At 38.5% G+C, this 18,052-nt stretch overlaps 2 protein-coding genes across 7 annotated transcripts in view; one reads left to right on the top strand and one right to left on the bottom strand.

Moving 5' to 3' along the window:
- Positions 1–18,052, bottom strand: part of JAM2 (junctional adhesion molecule 2) — a 407,749-nt gene that overhangs the window by 107,847 nt on the left and 281,850 nt on the right. The window lies entirely within an intron of this gene.
- The window catches only part of APP (amyloid beta precursor protein), a 272,026-nt gene that overhangs the window by 191,172 nt on the left and 62,802 nt on the right, over positions 1–18,052 (top strand). For all 6 annotated transcript variants that reach the window (XM_067739252.1, XM_067739251.1, XM_067739250.1 and 3 more), the window contains 2 exons: positions 12,702–12,830; positions 13,717–13,816. In XM_067739252.1, the coding sequence (XP_067595353.1) occupies positions 12,702–12,830; positions 13,717–13,816 (229 nt within the window). The remainder of the gene's footprint in view (positions 1–12,701; positions 12,831–13,716; positions 13,817–18,052) is intronic.

Below are 18,052 nucleotides of genomic sequence, written 5' to 3'. Positions count from 1 at the left end.
TCCCATCTAATAAAAACTGGGACTGGGTAGTTACAGGCATGCAATCTTGGGATTACCTGCCATTTTTGTTAAGTTATTGTCTTGGTGGGTTTTATTTGAATTTTAATGTATAGCTTGACATGGCACTTAGCTCCACACTTTGGAAAATGCGAGAAAATTCTAAATCCCTTCTTGAGGACTTTTATATACTGCTGTTGAAAGACATAAATCAGAAGCTTGCCAGTAACTCTCTGAGAAAGGTCATGTCTTGTATTGGAGCCATAAATAAGTATTTCTGAAACCTCCCTCATACTTACACAGTGCCTGGGAAATACAAAATATTTACTCAATGTTAGCTGAATATAAGAAAATGAATTAGTCAGGTGTTTTTTCTGTAGATTCTGTAGCTGATAATCACGTCAGAATAACTATCCCCTTAACCCTGACCACTTTTGCCAAATAGTCCCCAACTTCACAAACAGGAATCTGGAGCAACGCGGATTGTTTATACAGTCTCTTTGAAGCTTAGGTTTAATCCATGCTTTCATTTTTTTTTTAAACCCAAGCTTGGAAGTGTGACGTGATGATGTTTTTGTGCAGCTGGAATTCCTTGGTCTACCACGAATTTCATTTGTGAGTCCCTGTGTCTGTGTGTGCTTTATGTTCCAAATTTCCTTTTTGATGAATTACATTCCTACTGGCTGATACACTGAATGGCCAACCTAGAAGTGCATTGTTTGAATCATATTTAGAATTTTTATATACATATATACTTCACATATTACAGTTGTTAAAACAGTCTCTCCATGTCCATCCATCCTCTTTCTCCCTCTCTCAACCCCCAGGAATAAAAAAATTAGAATGCAGTTGTGTCTTTGCACTAGGATAAACTCTTAATCTGTAGAGGGCTAGTAACTCTTCTAAAGACCAGCTCTTCAAAATTTTCACTTCTTTAAAAGTTTCCTTGGAAAAATAAAGGAGTTACACTTTTTTTTCCAGAAAAGTTAAAGTCTTCTCCAAAGTGGCATCACACGTTGTTAAACTTCTATCACCCTTGGAGGCCTTTAAGCTACTAAACATAAGTACTGCTTTAAACTAAATTATCATCACAAAACACAGGACTTTGGCTTCTTACTTTCACAGAGCTCAAATTGATGCAACTCATGAAATAATGAGTTAAATACTATCTGAGCCTTCCCTCCTGTAACTGGCAGAGTCTACTTCATAGATGGAGAAAAGATTATGCTATTGCCTGACTGTTCAGCATTCTCTGTAATCTGAAGAGAAACTATACTTAAGTGGGATCTCATATAGATAAACTAAAGGCCGCATAGGAATTTCTGTTTAAAATAAACTTTCCATTGTAGGCTTAGGTCTGGAAAAATTTAGGAGCTGGAGTAAGAACTGAAATGTTTTAAAGATAAGAGATAAAAAGCCAAAGCTTTCTATGTAATTCTGGGATTTTTGGTGTCTTTACAGATACTCAGTCTAAATCTCCATTAGACAACATCCTAATTACTATCCTGACTTCAACAACTTTTAAGAATTTTCTATGTGGAAGAAAGAATTAAGAAACATTTTCATGTATGTCTGTGTGTCTGTGTGCCAGTAGTGTTGTTTTGGTTTTTATCCACTGTCTCAGGAGATATCTTATCCATACTAAATTTGGATACTAAATACTGCATTGCAGCCATCTTATCCATACTAAAATTAATTTCATGTTTGTATCTGATGCTTCACACTCAGACTCTCAACATTTAATTGAGCAAAAAAATTGGGAGGCAGTTTCTTTAGCACCTGCACTCTTTCCTTTCTCATTTCTTTTCTTTTTTTTCTAATTGAAGTATAGTTGACTTACAATATTATATTAGGTTCAGGTGTAAAACATAGTGATTATATATTTTTATGGATTGCATACCATACAGAGTTATTATATAATATTATTGACTGTATTCCCCATGCTGTACATTACATCCCTGGGACGTGTTTGTTTTACAGCTAGAGGTTTCTACCTCTTAATCCCCTTCACCAATTTCACCCATTATTCCCCTCTTCTCCTGCTGGTGACCATCAGTTTGTTCTCTGTATCTGTGAGTCTGTTTTTGTTTCTTTATATTTGTTCATTTGTTTTATTTTTTGGATTCCCCATATACGTGAAAACATAGTATTTGTCTTTGTCTGATTTATTTCACTAATTATAATACTCTCCAGATTCATCCATGCTGTTGCAAGTGTATATACCACACTTTTTTTTTTTTTTTTTTTTTTTTTTTTTTGTGGTACGAGGGCCTCTCACTGCTGTGGCCTCTCCCATTGCGGAGCACAGGCTCCGGACATGCAGGCTCAGCGGCCATGGCTCACGGGCCCAGCCGCTCCGCAGCATGTGGGATCCTCTCGAACTGGGGCACAAATACGTGTCCCCTGTATCGGCAGGCGGACTCCCAACCACTGCGCCACCAGAGAAGCCCTATACTACATCTTCTTTACACATTCATCTGGCAGTTGGCACTTAGGTTGCTTTTATATCTTGGCTATTGTAAATAAACCTACTATGAACATTGGGGTGCATACATCTTTCCGAATTAGTGTCTTCATTCTCTTTGGGTAAATACCAAGGAATGGAATTGCTAGATTGTATGGTAGTTCTATTTTTAATTTTTTGAGGAATCTCCATGCTGCTTTCCATAATGGCTCTACCAGTTTACACTCCCACCAACAGTATACTAGATTACTTCAGCCAAATGTTAAATTTTCTTGAGATTCCTGAAAATGTCTTCATACAATTCTTTAGTATAATGATTTGTGAGATTTACTATGAAGGAGCACGGTTTTTTCCCTAAATTGAGATTTTGCTCACTGCTGTTAGGTGTATTTTAGCAGCAGGGCAATACGTGTTCAATAAAAAGTAGCAATCGTTGGAGAAAATAAAAGGCAGCAATTAGTTGGTATGCCGTGGCAGGCAAACTAGTGACAGCACGAGGAGGTACCAACTAAATCAGTCTTTAGCCAATATGAATGTTGGTGTAACTATATGTTTTATAACGTAAACAGAAACTGAGGTGCTAAACTTGACTGCTTTTGTTTTTATATAATTTCTAACTGCCCTTCTCCCTGCAGTTCTTCATTTTCTGCTAATCACTTCTGGTCGCAAAAGAAATAGGAAGCGTTGATAGAATATATGTAGATAATATATATCTCCAAGGTAAATATACTGCATCTACACCTCAATATAATGGATGGTAAATAAATTAGAAGTTATTTGCTGACATCTTAATATGTGAAGGCACTGAGGGAGATGAGCACTAAGAAGTTTCAAACATCCTACCCTCAAGTTTTTTGTTGTTTTTTTCAATTTATTTATTTTTGGCTGCCTTGGGTCTTCATTGCTGCGCGTGGGCTTTCTCTAGTTGCAGTGAGTGGGGGCTACTCTTCGTTGCGGTGCGCAGGCTCCTCAATGCAGTGGCTTCTCTTGTTGCAGAGCACGGGCTCTAGGCACATGGGCTCCAGTAGTTGTGACACGCGGGCTCAATAGTTGTGGCACATGGGCTTAGTTGCTCCACGGCATGTGGGATCGTCCCAGACAAGGGCTTGAAGCCGTGTCCCCTGCATTGGCAGGCGTATTCTTAACGACTGCGCCACCAGGGAAGTCCCCAAGTTTTGAATATAATCAAAATTTTGTAAAGCTGATCAGAATGTACTTAAAAGATTACTGGCTTGAAAATCATCTTTGAGGAATATAATTATCCTGTACCTTATATATTTATTATTCATTCATTCATCATTCATTTATTTTTAGTTGAGGTTTGTAAAATTTGGTGAGCACAAGGGGACTTGTTAACTTGAGAGCTTTTAAGGACAGACCCCATATCAAATGGTGGGTGGAAAGACAAATGGGAGAATTCTCATTTATTAAACAAAGTCCTATAAACTGTGCTGTGTGGTTTGCATGCTATTCCGGAAAAGCCTCTCAGTATTACGTCTTACCTTGCTTTGAATCTTTACCTAGCTGAATAGACAGATCTTACTAAAGACCAGCAGGAAGTGTGTAATGAGAGACACTAGTGTTTTCTGTTTTTAATTGAATTAAGTTAAATAGAAAATTAAGATGTATGTAGGCAAGGCATCCACGTGAAAGCTGTCCTGTGCCTCTGAGACCCTATTCCTCACCCAGATTCCCTCCATAGCAGAGCCCCACTTAGTCACTGTCTTCAAAGTCGAAATAGCTCTTCATCCGATGCTGTCAAACATACAGCACTGGGATGTCATATTTCGTTCTAGCAAAGGTTGCACATACATATTTATATGTCAATACCTATTTTCATTCATTCTTGAAAATGAAAGCCCATTATGAAAACATAAATATTTAGTTGTTTTAGACAAATGCATAGCACATTATTTAATAATCCAGTGGTTACTTAACTGTCTGGCGTTACAGATATCTGCCCTACAGAACAGATAGCAACAAGGGATCTTCTCCCTAGAAACGTGTGTGTGTGCACACAAAATTACACATAGGTTTCCTTATATTGTTTCTAGGAGGTCAAGGCACTGTGGTTAGGTAGAGTATGAGAAGAGAGTGAAATTGAAAGAAATATAAATGTGCATATCTTAGAACATGGTGTAGCCACTTGGGGGATTTGTGAAGCAAAAATGCCGAAATCTAAGTATGAATATACAAAATTGAAGCATATTGTAATTCTCTCTTAAGAAGTCAAGAGTATGGCATGGTTGGCATTTGTCAGATGATCAGACCATTTGACAAATCTTTCTGAAGGTCTGTGGTATCTTAAAACATCTTTTGTTTACGATTTCTTCCTCAACTCTGCGGGCTTTGCCATCTGGGTTGCGTTAATAATCCTGTTCATCACTGAGGGCTTCAGCATGTTTCACTGCGTGACTAAACGAGAGTTGAAGACATACAAATCCAAACACTTTCTGGCGCTTCTTTGCTCGCAGGTCAGCAGATCCAAGCTCTGTATCCAATGGATGCTAAGCTGGTCCAAAAGCATAAATCATGGGGTTTGGGCCAGATCCTAAATTTCAGTTCTGTATGCTGTCTTCATTGATGTATAGCTGGGGTCTGTGTAACTGAAGAAAGAACCGGTCCCTCTGCTCTTAGTACTCTGACACCAAATATGTGTGGGGTTTTCCCTCCCGTAAAATAATTCTGACACTAACTACCTGTAGTTAGCATAGATCGCCACGGGTTAAAGGGTTCAGTCCCACAGGGCTGCCCCCTCCCTCACTTCGGAAGCCAGTCGCAAAATCCTAGATTTTCACCTTGTATTTCTGATGCACCAGCTATAAATCAAGGGTCCCCATGACCTGCTCCTCAGGTTTGATAATTCACTAGAACAACTCACAGAATAAGTACCTTATTTACTGTTAGCAATGTATTGTAAAGGATAGAACTCAGGAAGAGTTAGATGGAAAAGACTGTAGGGCACAGTATGGGGGAAGGGGTGTGCAGCTTGCATGCCCTCTCGAGGCGTGGTACCCTCCTGGCATCCCAATGTGTTCTCCAGCTGAGAAGCTCTCTGAATTCCATTGCTTAGGGGTTTTCTTGGGGAGGTTCCATTAAGTAGCCATGAATGATTAAATCATTGGCTATTGGTGATTAAACTCAGTCTCCAGCCCCTCTCCCTTCCCTGGAGATCAGAAAACGGGGCTGAAAGCTCCAACCCTCTAATCATTTGGTTGGTTCTCTTGTGTCTGGAACCAAGGACTAAGACCAAATATTGGTTCCTCTAAGCAACCAGTTCCCATCCTCCAAGAGTCACCTCGTTAGCATACAAAAAGATACTCTTATCTCTCTAAGGGTCTAATAAGCTCTTGTGTCTGGAACCAAGGACTAAGACCAAATACTATGACAAAACATGCTCCTGCCACCAAATTTTATAACTGTTTCAGGAGCTCTGTGTCAGGAACTGGGGTCAGAGACCAAACATGTATTTCTTTTTTTCTGGTACACGGGCCTCTCACTGTTGTGGTTTCTCCTGTTGCGGAGCACAGGCTCCGGACGCGCAGGCTCGGCGGCCATGGCTCACGGGCCCAGCCACTCCGCGGCATGTGGGATCTTCCCGGACCGGGGCACGAACCCGTGTCCCCTGCATCGGCAGGCGGACTCTCAACCACTGCGCCACCAGGGGAGCCCGAAACATGTATTTCTTATGTCACGGTAACCAAAATAAATTATTGCTGAGAACTAGCAAAATATCCCAGAAACAAACTAAAACCTACCAGATATGACAAACTGTCCAGAGGTCCCTAATTTGTGAGTGACAGGATTAAAACCACCCTTATTTCCCATATTTTATAGTACAGTATAAACACCTATTTTTAATTACCAAGTTTGCCATCTTATAACTTGGAACAAGTGACTTAATTAGAAGGATTCTTTCTCCTCTATTTGCAAATTGGGGTTAATCATTCTACTTTTTTGTAATTAGCATTGTCTAGCTTTTTGTTAGCCATAATTAGAAAAACAAAAGGATTAATCGAAGGTTGAGATGAGACTGTGAAGTAGAAAGATATCTTCCTCCCTGAGAAGAGAACGATTGTTAGGACAGACTATAGAGGCTTTGGTGCCTTGTCCCTATTAGGAAGTCGTCTGCCTCCTTGTGGAGGAGGGATGGGATGGGAGATGGCTTTGCCTGTGTACTGCTGTGCTGTGTTACAGAGCCAAATAGTAATCTGGATATGCTGGGAAGGGATATATCTAATGCCTCCATGTTACCAAAGCTGGAGGAACACTGAATGGAGCCGCGCATGAGAATCTACTCCCATTTCCTCTGTTGCTTCTTCAACACTTCTATGTTCAACCTGACATAGAATTGTCATTTGCCTTCTTACAGTCATGTTAAACTATTACAAAAATCACTTATGTGCTCTTCTGAAGAAAGCAATATGCAGTGGACTTTAGCTCAACTCCTAGTTTTAAACCTTTGTGATCAAAGGTTCCCGTGGAAGCTTCCCCAAATGGGTTTTTTTTTTCAGATTTTTCTTGCAACCGTGAGAGTGCATGTGAAATGCCGAGGGAGGTCTACCGTGGCAAAATAAACTCATCCAAGAGACCATCTCAAGCGGAAAGAGGATAAACTCTCTTAAGGGAGTTTTTTAAACCTGCACACAGAGATTTTGTACATTGTACATCTATGTGCTCAAGATATCTCAAAATCCAAGATGTAGAACTGTGAAAATAATGGCCCTGAACCTACTTATGAAAACAGGAGAGAATTGCATTTTCTTGGTAGGTGATTAACTTCCCCAGTCACAGGGTTGGAAACAACTAGGGTTCAATTTAATGCTTCAGGAGAGGGTTTTCTGAATACGTCCCTTGTGAACTAGAAAGGTTAGGGTGCTTCCCCATAAAGTGACTCATTTACTTCCTTCTTGACAAGATTATGCTTAGGGCTTTTAAAGGCTCTTGACAGATCATTCCCTCCCATCAGGAGATGGTTTCAGGCACAAGTGTCTGTTATGATAAGATGCCAGATTTCTACATCAAGCATAACGCTGCAGAGAGGCAGAGTGGAGCTGAACAATTGTGTCTTAATGTACCACAGTTCCAAGTGAACTGTGGAATAGAAAGCTACCCACTCAGACGTGATTGGCATTGAGTCAGTCAAATGTGTCTGATTGATCCAAAGTCCATGGACACCAAGTTTATGAAATTGCATAAAAGAACCAAGTGAAAAAGGCAATACATCTGAGAAGTGGGAACATTAATTTCTTAAAGTTACCTTTTAGAGGGAAAGGCTGTGAAATTTCTTTCAAAATTCCATGCATCAGCCTGACATCAAAACCCAAGCCACAAGAAGACAAACTATAACATCTTTTGAAATTAAAGGTATGAATCTTGTGGACACTGGGGTTTGAACATTCTGTAGAGCCTATGAAATATTTTCTGGGAAGAGTTCCCCATTAAAACAGCTCCCTAAAGGACCCCAACAGACTGGGTGGATAGATCAGTATGTACCAAAAAATTGGGAATGCATCTCTTCTTGGTTGAGAGATGGTTATTTTCAACTCAGATGCCGTGAAGGATATATTTTGCCCCTGGAACTACTTGTGCAAGTTATATTTAGCTCTAGGTTATTCATTAATTTAATTAACATTTTTTTGACAACCAAATTATGCCAGGAACTGAGCCAGGAGTTAGTGATATGTTACACTCTTGTTCCAGGAGAGGGAAATGGTTAATGTTCCAAAATGTAAATCTTCTATTTTCAGGTTCAGTATAATCTATTTTAGTAGGGCCTACTCTTAATCCTTTACGAAATTTCTTTTTGAAATGATTTTTTTTAATGCAGTGTGATTGTGAAGTGAATTTAATGTGTACTGAAAAGTGCTACATCTGATGCAAATAGATACTTTGTAATTATGGGCTAAACACTCAGAAACAATAATGACAATAAAAAAAAGGATTGGATATAATTAGTCCCCCTGGGGCAGATCTTTTCCTTTTATTATCTCTGTTCTTTGCTATAATTTTTAATAATAAGATTAGCCATTCAATGGCAATATAACCAGATTTCAGTATTAATGCATAGAATATTGTGGAATGAGGGGAATTTGGCAGAAAAAAATGTTATTACTAGTTACAGAAGATGTTAAAGACTTGAGAAAGGTTGAAATTATATGCATAGAGGTTAAAATGTTTCCTAATCTCTGCTTACTGCCAATATCCTTACAATGAGCCACTGAATTCTTAAGCTTGTTTTTCTAATCGCCTGAATAATCCTGTCTTAAATGTAAGGATCATGACAGTAGAATAGCAGTTACTCTAAGAGAATATATTTCTATAGATACCAGGTATTTTTTCCTATCATTTCTATATGAATGTTCTGAGTTTTTAATTAAAATTTTAAGAAATTCATCTTTGTCCTAACATAATGAAATAAAATTCCCGAAACAATGGAGGTTCCCTGTTATTCTGTGATATGTGAAATAGCTCTAGAAATAGTTTTAAGCCTTGGAAATTCTGCGTTCTGCCTAAAAATTGTAAAGGCAGTTATTTCTGTATTTGAATGAAACACTCATGAATCACATACCAAAGGCAGAACTCTTTTTTTTTTTTTTTAACTAAAGCAAATGAGTATACAGAAGTACAAAGGAATGTTATCTATTTTTCTTTCTTAACTAAAATAGCGTTTATGAGGTATCGTCTGCCATTTCATTTGACATGATTTGTCTGTCTACTCCAACATAAAAACTAATCTGATTTCTTTTATTTTTCATTTCTAAGCATGATCATTAGAAATACGTTTACGTGAATAAGTCAACCAAACAGAACCTTGTAATTCATTTAATGAGGGACGTCAGAGTGTCTTTCTGAGTGTCTTCCTGAATTCTGGTGTCCTGAGGTGTAGGCAGTGGGAAGAAAAGGCTGGTAGATGCACGCGCAGTGTGTATCTGAACTCACATAAACAGTGATGAGGTCATGGCTTACACTGGGCTCTTAGGGCTTATTATCCTCACAGGAGCTTTGTTCCCCAGCAGAGAGAGGCCTGGGCCATCACGAGAGCCCGGTGTGCTACTGTTTCATTGTCAAGCTCTAGGGATTTGGGGGAGAAAGTTAGGAATATATTTCTGAATATACTTCTGAAACATATAAAGAAATGTCGGTATTAAAGGAGATAAGCAATTTTCAGCATTCGAACACATTCACCATTTAATTATCCATCTTAGTAGAAGATAAGGATGGATTTAGAACTAGAATCCGTGAATGTCACAAAAGCCTAACTTTTTATTAATACCTATAATCTTTTTCCAGTAATCCTAAACAGATTGAAAGAGGACCTTCCTATCTTGCTATTTCTCCTCCCTACATCCGAGGCATTAGCTAAAGCACAGCGGAATGCCAAAAACCAAGGACAGTATTTCCAAGATTGAACAAATCTGGATGATTTTCAGCACAATTAAAAGAGCGGATATTAGCGTGTCCCAAAATAATATTATCTGAGCTTATAAAAGCTAGAAGTCCAGGCAAGGACTCCTAGAACAGGCTCTCATTTCTAACTATTCAGCGATTTTTTTCAGTTTCCAGTTCTATAGGTTACTTTGTGGAACATGTCTTTGGTGTGGTCCATTTTAGAGTTTCCTTGAAAGGCAGGGTCACATAGTGATCAGGAGAACGGGCTCGGAGCCAATGTTGGGCTACCTGTTCTTGCTGTACCCCTGACTAGCTCTGTAACTAAATGGAACCAGCTTCGTAGTCCTAAACCTCCTTTGTGCCTTGTTTGCTTCATCAATGTAATGGGGCAAGCAGCTGCACCTCTGTCACAGGGTTGATAGGAAGATTTAATGAGTTACTATGAATAAAGCACTTGAAACACAATCTTATTCATATAAGCAGTGAATAAGTGCTGAACTGTTATTGCTTAGAAGAAAGGGAAAGGGGGAGGGGATGGAGGTAGGGACTGAGTAGAAGAAATCAGCGTGTACTGAGTAGCAGCTGTGGATGCAGCGTTGTGTGAGTAACTAACAACATTTTTAACTCCCACATACACCGTATGAAAGATCATTATCTGAATGGTACAGATGAAGCTTAGATATTTTGTGACTCGTGTTTATTTTAAAATTAATGTTAACATTAATAATAGCAAGTGGGAATCGATACTGTTTGTGATGATAGTGGAAAAAAGCAGTGGGGGGAGACCCAAGTGTCAGTTGGCAGAATTCAGCTTAGAGCAGCAATGCCAAGGCCAGTTTGGAGCAGTTATATCCTAGTGCCCATGCTTGGAGGTGACAGTCCTCTGAGGACAACATGCCTTGTAGAAACATTTATAGGTGACTGACTACAAAAAAAAAAAAAGAAAAAGAAGAAAAGAAAGTTATGATGAAAAACAATCTTTATGTTCAATTGAAGTATTTTTTTTCTTATTTGAGCTCTTAAAGAAAAAAAAATCCATTTTCTTTAAAACAACAAAGCCTTTTCAAGAGGAAAGAAATGAAATAGAGCACCTGAGAAAGCACATTCAGCCAGTCGGCTGGGACACCTTTGATGAATGCAATTAGTTGCAGTCTCCAATTTTGGAAGCATAATTGCAGTAGAACTAGAGGGACTTCTTTAGGACTTGGTGTTGAATAAGGAACAAGCATGTATATAATATCCTGATTGCACAGTCCTGCGTATAAAATATCCATTGCATTCAACAACACTCGGCCTTTGATTTCTGACCCCAAACTCACCTTTTTTAAATATATATATTTAAAACCTATTGTCTTTTAAATATGTATATTATCGAAGAAGTTTGTCGGTTTTTATCTCTTTTACTACTTTTCGGATTTAAAGGGCCATTCCCTGATTTGTAGGGTCAACCAGATTTCAGAGTACCAGTGAAAATTGTAATGATGTGTTGCCCAAAACTGTTTCAAGCTGTGATATCTGCCTTTTTTGAAGATTATGGAGAAGCATATTAGGATAAAAGGATAAAAGAAATAAATAAGGCAGATGAACTCAGGTTTACTTTCTTTTCATTGTATTTCTTTGTTTTTCTTAAGTATAGGAATGTGGCCTATGGAAGGTATAGTACAGAGCACCCTTTCTGAGTCAGGCACTGTATATTTTGTGATTCCTGATAAAGAAAGACAAAATCTAGCCCTTAAGAATCTCACAGTTGAAAAGAGCAGTCAGAAATGCAATAATGAGGGTTTGCATAGCATTTCATGGGAGCACAGAGAAAGGGTACCACCTCCACCTGGCATGTCAGGGAGGTGGCCCTAAGCTAAGCAACAGGAGAAGGGGAGGCACAGTCCATAAGGTATTGGAAAACACATACACCATCATCTCTGAATAAATTCTGTACCTTCCAACTGGCTTTCAAGGTGCCCATGACTCACAGGTTAATAATAACTAGATAGACCCAAATGGCCAAAATTCTATTTCTGATATGAACTTGCATAGGTAATTTTTCTTTGTTTGTTTTAATGAAGAAGAAACATGTATCTTTGGAAATCATTTTTAAAAATCATAGTAGAATGCATGTAGCAAGAGAATTGTTAAAGATAGAGAAAGCAGACCTTGTCCCTTTTTTTTATGAGGATGAATGCTTTCAAGTAAGACTGGAATAAAAATGAAATGGAATCAATTAGAAAAAAAATAGAAGCACTTAAGAAAAAACTTAATTGTTGCTGAAAGAATTAGAATCTGATGGCGTGGAAAGGATTTAATTAAACTCCAAAGTAAAATAATACATTGGCCTTTCTCCCAGAAAAATATGATGTCTCTTAGAACTTATCAGCTATTTCTTGGCCTGCAAGTTAGTAGTGGTTATCTATTATTTTTCTCATTTTGATTATTACATGCTACTGATGGTGGGATTATTTGTGCAACAGTTACTGCTGAGACAACCGTTAAGACTGTGCAGATAGAATTGTAGTCTCATATGCCCCTGTATATTTGGGTGGGAAAATGGAAAGTACCTAACTTAAATCTGACAGATCCAAAATCAACTGTCCTTCAATAGCAGAAGACACTATTTTAAAAAAAAATGTTAACAAGGATAGCCATCATGATATGTGTCAAATGCTAAATGCTGTTACAGAAATGAAAAGTGACCAATCAAATAAGAATTACCTAGTAAGAAGGGAATGGAGAATTGCAAAAACGTGACTCACAGTGCTTTCACATCATGGAATGAACTAGCGGGACCTCTGACCCAAAGCCATTGGAAGAAGCAATATTTTGGACAAACCTGAAATTTTTTCTTCCCCTACAGCCTCGTCATGTGTTCAACATGCTAAAGAAGTATGTCCGTGCCGAACAGAAAGATAGACAGCATACCTTAAAGCATTTTGAACATGTTCGCATGGTGGATCCAAAGAAAGCTGCTCAGATCCGGTCCCAGGTAAGCACAGAATGTGGTAATCATGCAACTTGGACAATTCAGTGTTCTTGCCCTTTGAGTTGGATCTTTAGGTATTCCCAGAATAGCCATGGGTGTTGGACCTGTATAGCAAGAGTTCTTTAATACCTGGTAAATTCTAAAGGCTTGTCCTAGGGCAACATGTGGTTTGGCACTTTCTGAGTTATGAAAATAACAAAGAATATAAAAATCTTGAGTGTCTACTGCTACTGATTCTTAAGGAACCATCAAACTCTGATGACTAAAATGAAAACAAAATTGTATAAACCAAAACCGCTAAAATTTGGTTCAACTAAATTATAGAAGACAATCATAAACTCCATTTCTACTGTAATGCTTGGAGATAATGTGAGACTAAATGAAGCTTGGTAGTGATGAGTTTTATACTCTGCCATTTTCAAAACTTGACAACTGGGATCTACCTCTGGAAATCTAAAATTTTACATTTCCTTAAACAGAAAAATTTTTTGAAATATCTATCATGAAATATCTATGTTTCATGTGAAATATCCATATGATCCCATCTATTGGAAACTTTGCAAAGACATATATATATATGGAGCATCAGAGCTTATTTAGGAATCTCAATATTAGGAATCAGAATTGGGCAGAAATGGTCTTTTCAATTGGCTTTATATCTTATGGTTACAAGCATATAATATAATGGAAAGTTTAAAGCAGCTCCAAAGTTAGAGAACAAAAAATGAGGGAATAAGAAAAATAAAGATGCCCTTTCATGTTCAAAGTTCCAGCAGCATTTTGTCAGTTTTATTTGGGAAGCTTGTATCTGTCTGCGGTGCTTGGTAAGGAAAATAACTCCTCCTTACTCCAGAGATGGTTTACCTGGAGCTATCATCCTTTGCTGCAGGTTATGACACACCTCCGCGTGATTTACGAGCGCATGAACCAGTCTCTCTCCCTGCTCTACAATGTTCCTGCTGTGGCTGAGGAAATTCAGGATGAAGTTGGTGAGTGAGCTGTTTTTTCTAGTTCTGTGCATATAAACATATTTTCCTCCTGTAGGAGAAAATCAGGGAACTGAGTTCATCTGCATCAGGAATCATCAGTGTTTTAATATGTGGAAGGAAAAAGAGCAGATTCCCTTGTACAGTGAAGCTACTGGGGAGTGAAAGTTGCTCTCATCTTAGCAATTGCATCAGGTCTTAACTGCATACTGACAAAAGCCGAGGGGGATGTAATTTGACTTTGGTCTATTTGTGTGATAATGAGCCACTTGTTGTTGGATTATACTTGTCAACAGTTTTCTAATTTAGTCAATCTTATAAATATCACCTTATGATGCTTTGGTACTTTACAGTTTAATAGAAACAACCCTTCATCTCTTAATTCTTTATTATCATAATCTTATGAGTGCCATGATATCCTCATTTTTCAGAGGAAGGAGCCCAAACTTACAATTTAAGAAACTTGCCTATGTCATGCATATCCCAAGGAGCACAGCAAAACCACAAAACTCTGACCTTTGACTTTGAGGTTATTGTTATATTCAGTAACACATCTTTCTTTGATGCATGCCCTGCCCCCTGCATAGCCATGAGTGTTCTCTGGACCACATTGTTGTTTAACCTTAATTAACTATATGCCCGCTATCTTTCATTAAACTTTTAAAATAATCATACACTCATAAGAAGTTGGAAAAATAATACAGAGTAGTCCAAGGTAGACATCACCCACCTTCCTCAGCAGTAACATCTTATGTAACATCATGCATTATCAAAACCAGGAAACCGACCTTGTGTGCCCACTGTCTCCTATGGCCCTAGTTTTCGTAATGACATCTTTAATATTTCGTATGAGTAAGTTCTCCCTTTTCTGTTTTTCTTGGAAAGGGAGTAAAGTATCGCATAACATAATTCTCCACAAACCCCCAAAATGCCCATATTTGTTTAACGTTGCCTCACAGAAGTACTTAGATGCAATTACCCTAGTGCATCTTTCAACATAAAGCAGATGTATGAATCCAGGCGATATAGTGCATAAACCATCTGTAAATAAGCAATATGTGTGTGGTGGATCCCTCTCCATAATGAGTCCTGTTCTTTCTTAATTGGGTTGGAAGTAGATGCTTAATTTGGTTTAAAACAGATGCAGGTTATCTGAAAACAGAACACCCAGGATGTTGTAGATGGTGTACCGGTTGCAGGAATTCCTGCTCTGAAGTGCCCAAAACACGGCTTGGCTCGATTTTTACATTTCATAACAGTGCTGTTCTACTCTTCTTTTTTCTAACTTAGTAATACCTTGCAAGTGTTGTTTGTATTACTACCAAGTAGTTGGCACTTATCAGGTAATAATGGTCTGTTCAGTGTTGTGTATTAACACACAGGATCCTTTCTTTAAGAAACGAATATTCTTGTTATATATTAGGATAGACACGTGTAAGGAACCTTTAAAATACTGTGTATTAAATAAGTATAAGAAAGGCCTCCAATAAGTTGTAGAAGGGACAAAATCAAAGAAAAATCACGTTCTTAATGAACTGAAGCTCAAATCTTCTAGATGAATGTATTTTGGCCTTATAGCCATCTTATCAAGCTTATTTTCATAAGGAACTTCAACTGAGGTGTTGCCAGTCATACCAAACTATAGAGGAATAAGCCATTGCAAAGGACTAGAATATTTCACTCTCAGCCAGTAATTATGGTTGACTCTGTCTAATTAAATTACCAGACGTTTTCATTCAGCAAAATACTACTGAAAGCAGTGACCACTAATAAGTCGCAGTTCCACAGAACAGATGGTGATTCAGCTGTCTTGAGTGTTGCACAATGCCCCAAGAGTAGAACCACACACTAAACTTCAAATCTCAGTGGCAGGGAGAATATTCCGATAACTAGAATCATAGAATTTTTTCTTTAAAAAAAAACTGTTAAGTAAGCTTAAGAGCATGTCATTTTTAAAAATAGTTTTGTCATTCTGAGTATACCGAACACCGAATCCTAAAAGATAATCATTTAAAAAATCTTTCTTGCCTCCATTTTTATTTATTTTTTATTATTTTTATTTATTTATTTATTTATTTTTGCGGTACGTGGGCCTCTTACTGCTGTGGCCTCTCCCACGGAGCACAGGCTCCGGACGCGCAGGCTCAGCGGCCACGGCTCACGGGCCCAGCCACTCTGCAGCATGTGGGATTTTCCCGGACCGGGGCACGAACCCGTGTCCCCTGCATCGGCAGGTGGACTCTCAACCACTGTGCCACCAGGGAAGCCCAAAAATAACTTACTTTTAAAGTAGGACCATAGATGAAACAAGATGGGCTGTGAGTGCCAATTGTTTAAGCTGAGTGCTGTTTAAGCTGAGCGGGAGTTCTTTGTAGTATTCTCTTTACTTTTATATGCGCTTGAAATTTTCCATAATAGAAGTTGGTTTTTAGCTTACTTTCCAAATAGAATCTGCACAGATTTCTTCCAGTGTATGTCCTGTACATTTAATTTCTAATTAAATGCTTTGTCATTAGTCTGATTTGCATGCATCTGCCTTTTCTGTGTGTAATCAGATTTTAGATTTGGAGTCAGTTCAGTGTAAGTAAGAAGCATACTAAAATTCAGAGCTGCTGGGAAAAGGAGAAGATCCGAAAGAACCTACAAATGCATGTTGTTTATATAAAAGTTTGTGCTTATAAATGCAGGCAGTTAGAATATGTTTAATACAGTAAACCATCTGGAGAGAAATACAATAGTTTTGTTAAATAAGGGTAATAGTTGCTCTGGAGATGAAGGGTTTTCACCAGTCCTGAGGAACTGCTAGTATCTTTCGTGACATAGGTTTATCTGCTTCAGGTAGTTTATGCTCCCACGAGGGTAGAATTCTCTATTATGGGTGAAACTGAGGAAGAAGCTAGTCACACCAGAAAGAAAAGTGCGAAAGTGGGAACTGGCATCAAATTTGTGAGAACAGTAAAGTGTGACTGACTAAAGCCTAGAATTCGTCAGGGCCATGAGTTCCAGCCCTGACCGTTTTCACCCACTGTGCTTTCCTGAGAAAGCCATCTGTTTATGCTGCTCTACTGTTAACTCCAGTAAATCCCATATCCATAACAACAACCTGTCTGCTGAGTCCCAGTGACATATTCCAGACTCAGAACACAGGCATACCTCGTTTTATTGCGCTTTGCAGATATTGCATTTTTCACAGATGGAAGGTTTGTAGCAACCCTGTGTTGAGTGAGTCTGTCAGCACCGTTTTCCAACAGCATTTTCTCACTTCAGTCTCATTTTGGTAATTATTCTGATATTTCAACCTATTTCATTATTAGTACATTTGTGATGGTGCTCTGTGATGAGTGATCTTTGATGTTACTATTGCAAAAAGATAGTGACTCGCTGAAGGCTCAGATGATGGTTAGCATTTTTTAGCAATAAAATATTTTTTAATTAAGGTATGTTCATCGTCTTTTTAGACGTAATGCTATTGCACAGTTAATAGACTACAGTATAGGGTAAACATAACTTTTATATGCACTGGGAAACCAAAAAATTCATGTGACTCGCTTTGTTGAGATATAAAGTTGAGATACTTTATCGCAGTGGTCTGGAACCGAGCCTGCAGTGTCTCCGAGGTATGCCTATATTTCACCTGTTTCTCAAACTCCAAACTATGTGTGTAAGGAAGAAATCATTGTGTCCCTCTTGCAATTGACCCATTTTACAATCTCAGTTATGGGTTATCCCAGTTGTCCCATACATATCCATGATGCCTTCCTCTCCTCCACCCATGATTGCTTATCAATCTGAAATCCTATGTATTCTACCTCCGATATTCATGTGGAATCCCTGCTCTGTAAATCCACATCGTTAGCTCAGATCCTTATCCTCTCACATGAGTTTCACTGGACTCTCAACTAGTCACCCTGCCTCTTGGTCCCCTCCTACCCAAATTCTTCCTCTTCAGGGCTGAGTTCCCTGCTAAAATGAAAATACAACCTGCACATGGTTCTTCCTTGCTTGAAAAGCAGCATACTTCAGTACTCAACTGAAATGTCCACACTCCCATAAGCCCTTGACTAATTTGCATAGGGAGCCAGAGGGAAGAGCTGGTGTTTGAGTGACAGTTATATAGCGAACTGATGAGAATCTCTTACTGATGATGTTGCTGGCCTGAGTTCTTTATGAAAGTTCACGCATGTTGAGGATCAGGGCCACCACATATAGATGTGACAGGTGGTTTAGGGAAAAAGCATA

This window comes from Pseudorca crassidens, chromosome 5 (genome assembly GCF_039906515.1).
Source record: "Pseudorca crassidens isolate mPseCra1 chromosome 5, mPseCra1.hap1, whole genome shotgun sequence".
Lineage (NCBI taxonomy): Eukaryota > Metazoa > Chordata > Mammalia > Artiodactyla > Delphinidae > Pseudorca > Pseudorca crassidens.
The sequence above is the reverse complement of the archived record's forward strand: the minus strand, read 5'-3'. Positions and strand labels throughout refer to the sequence as shown.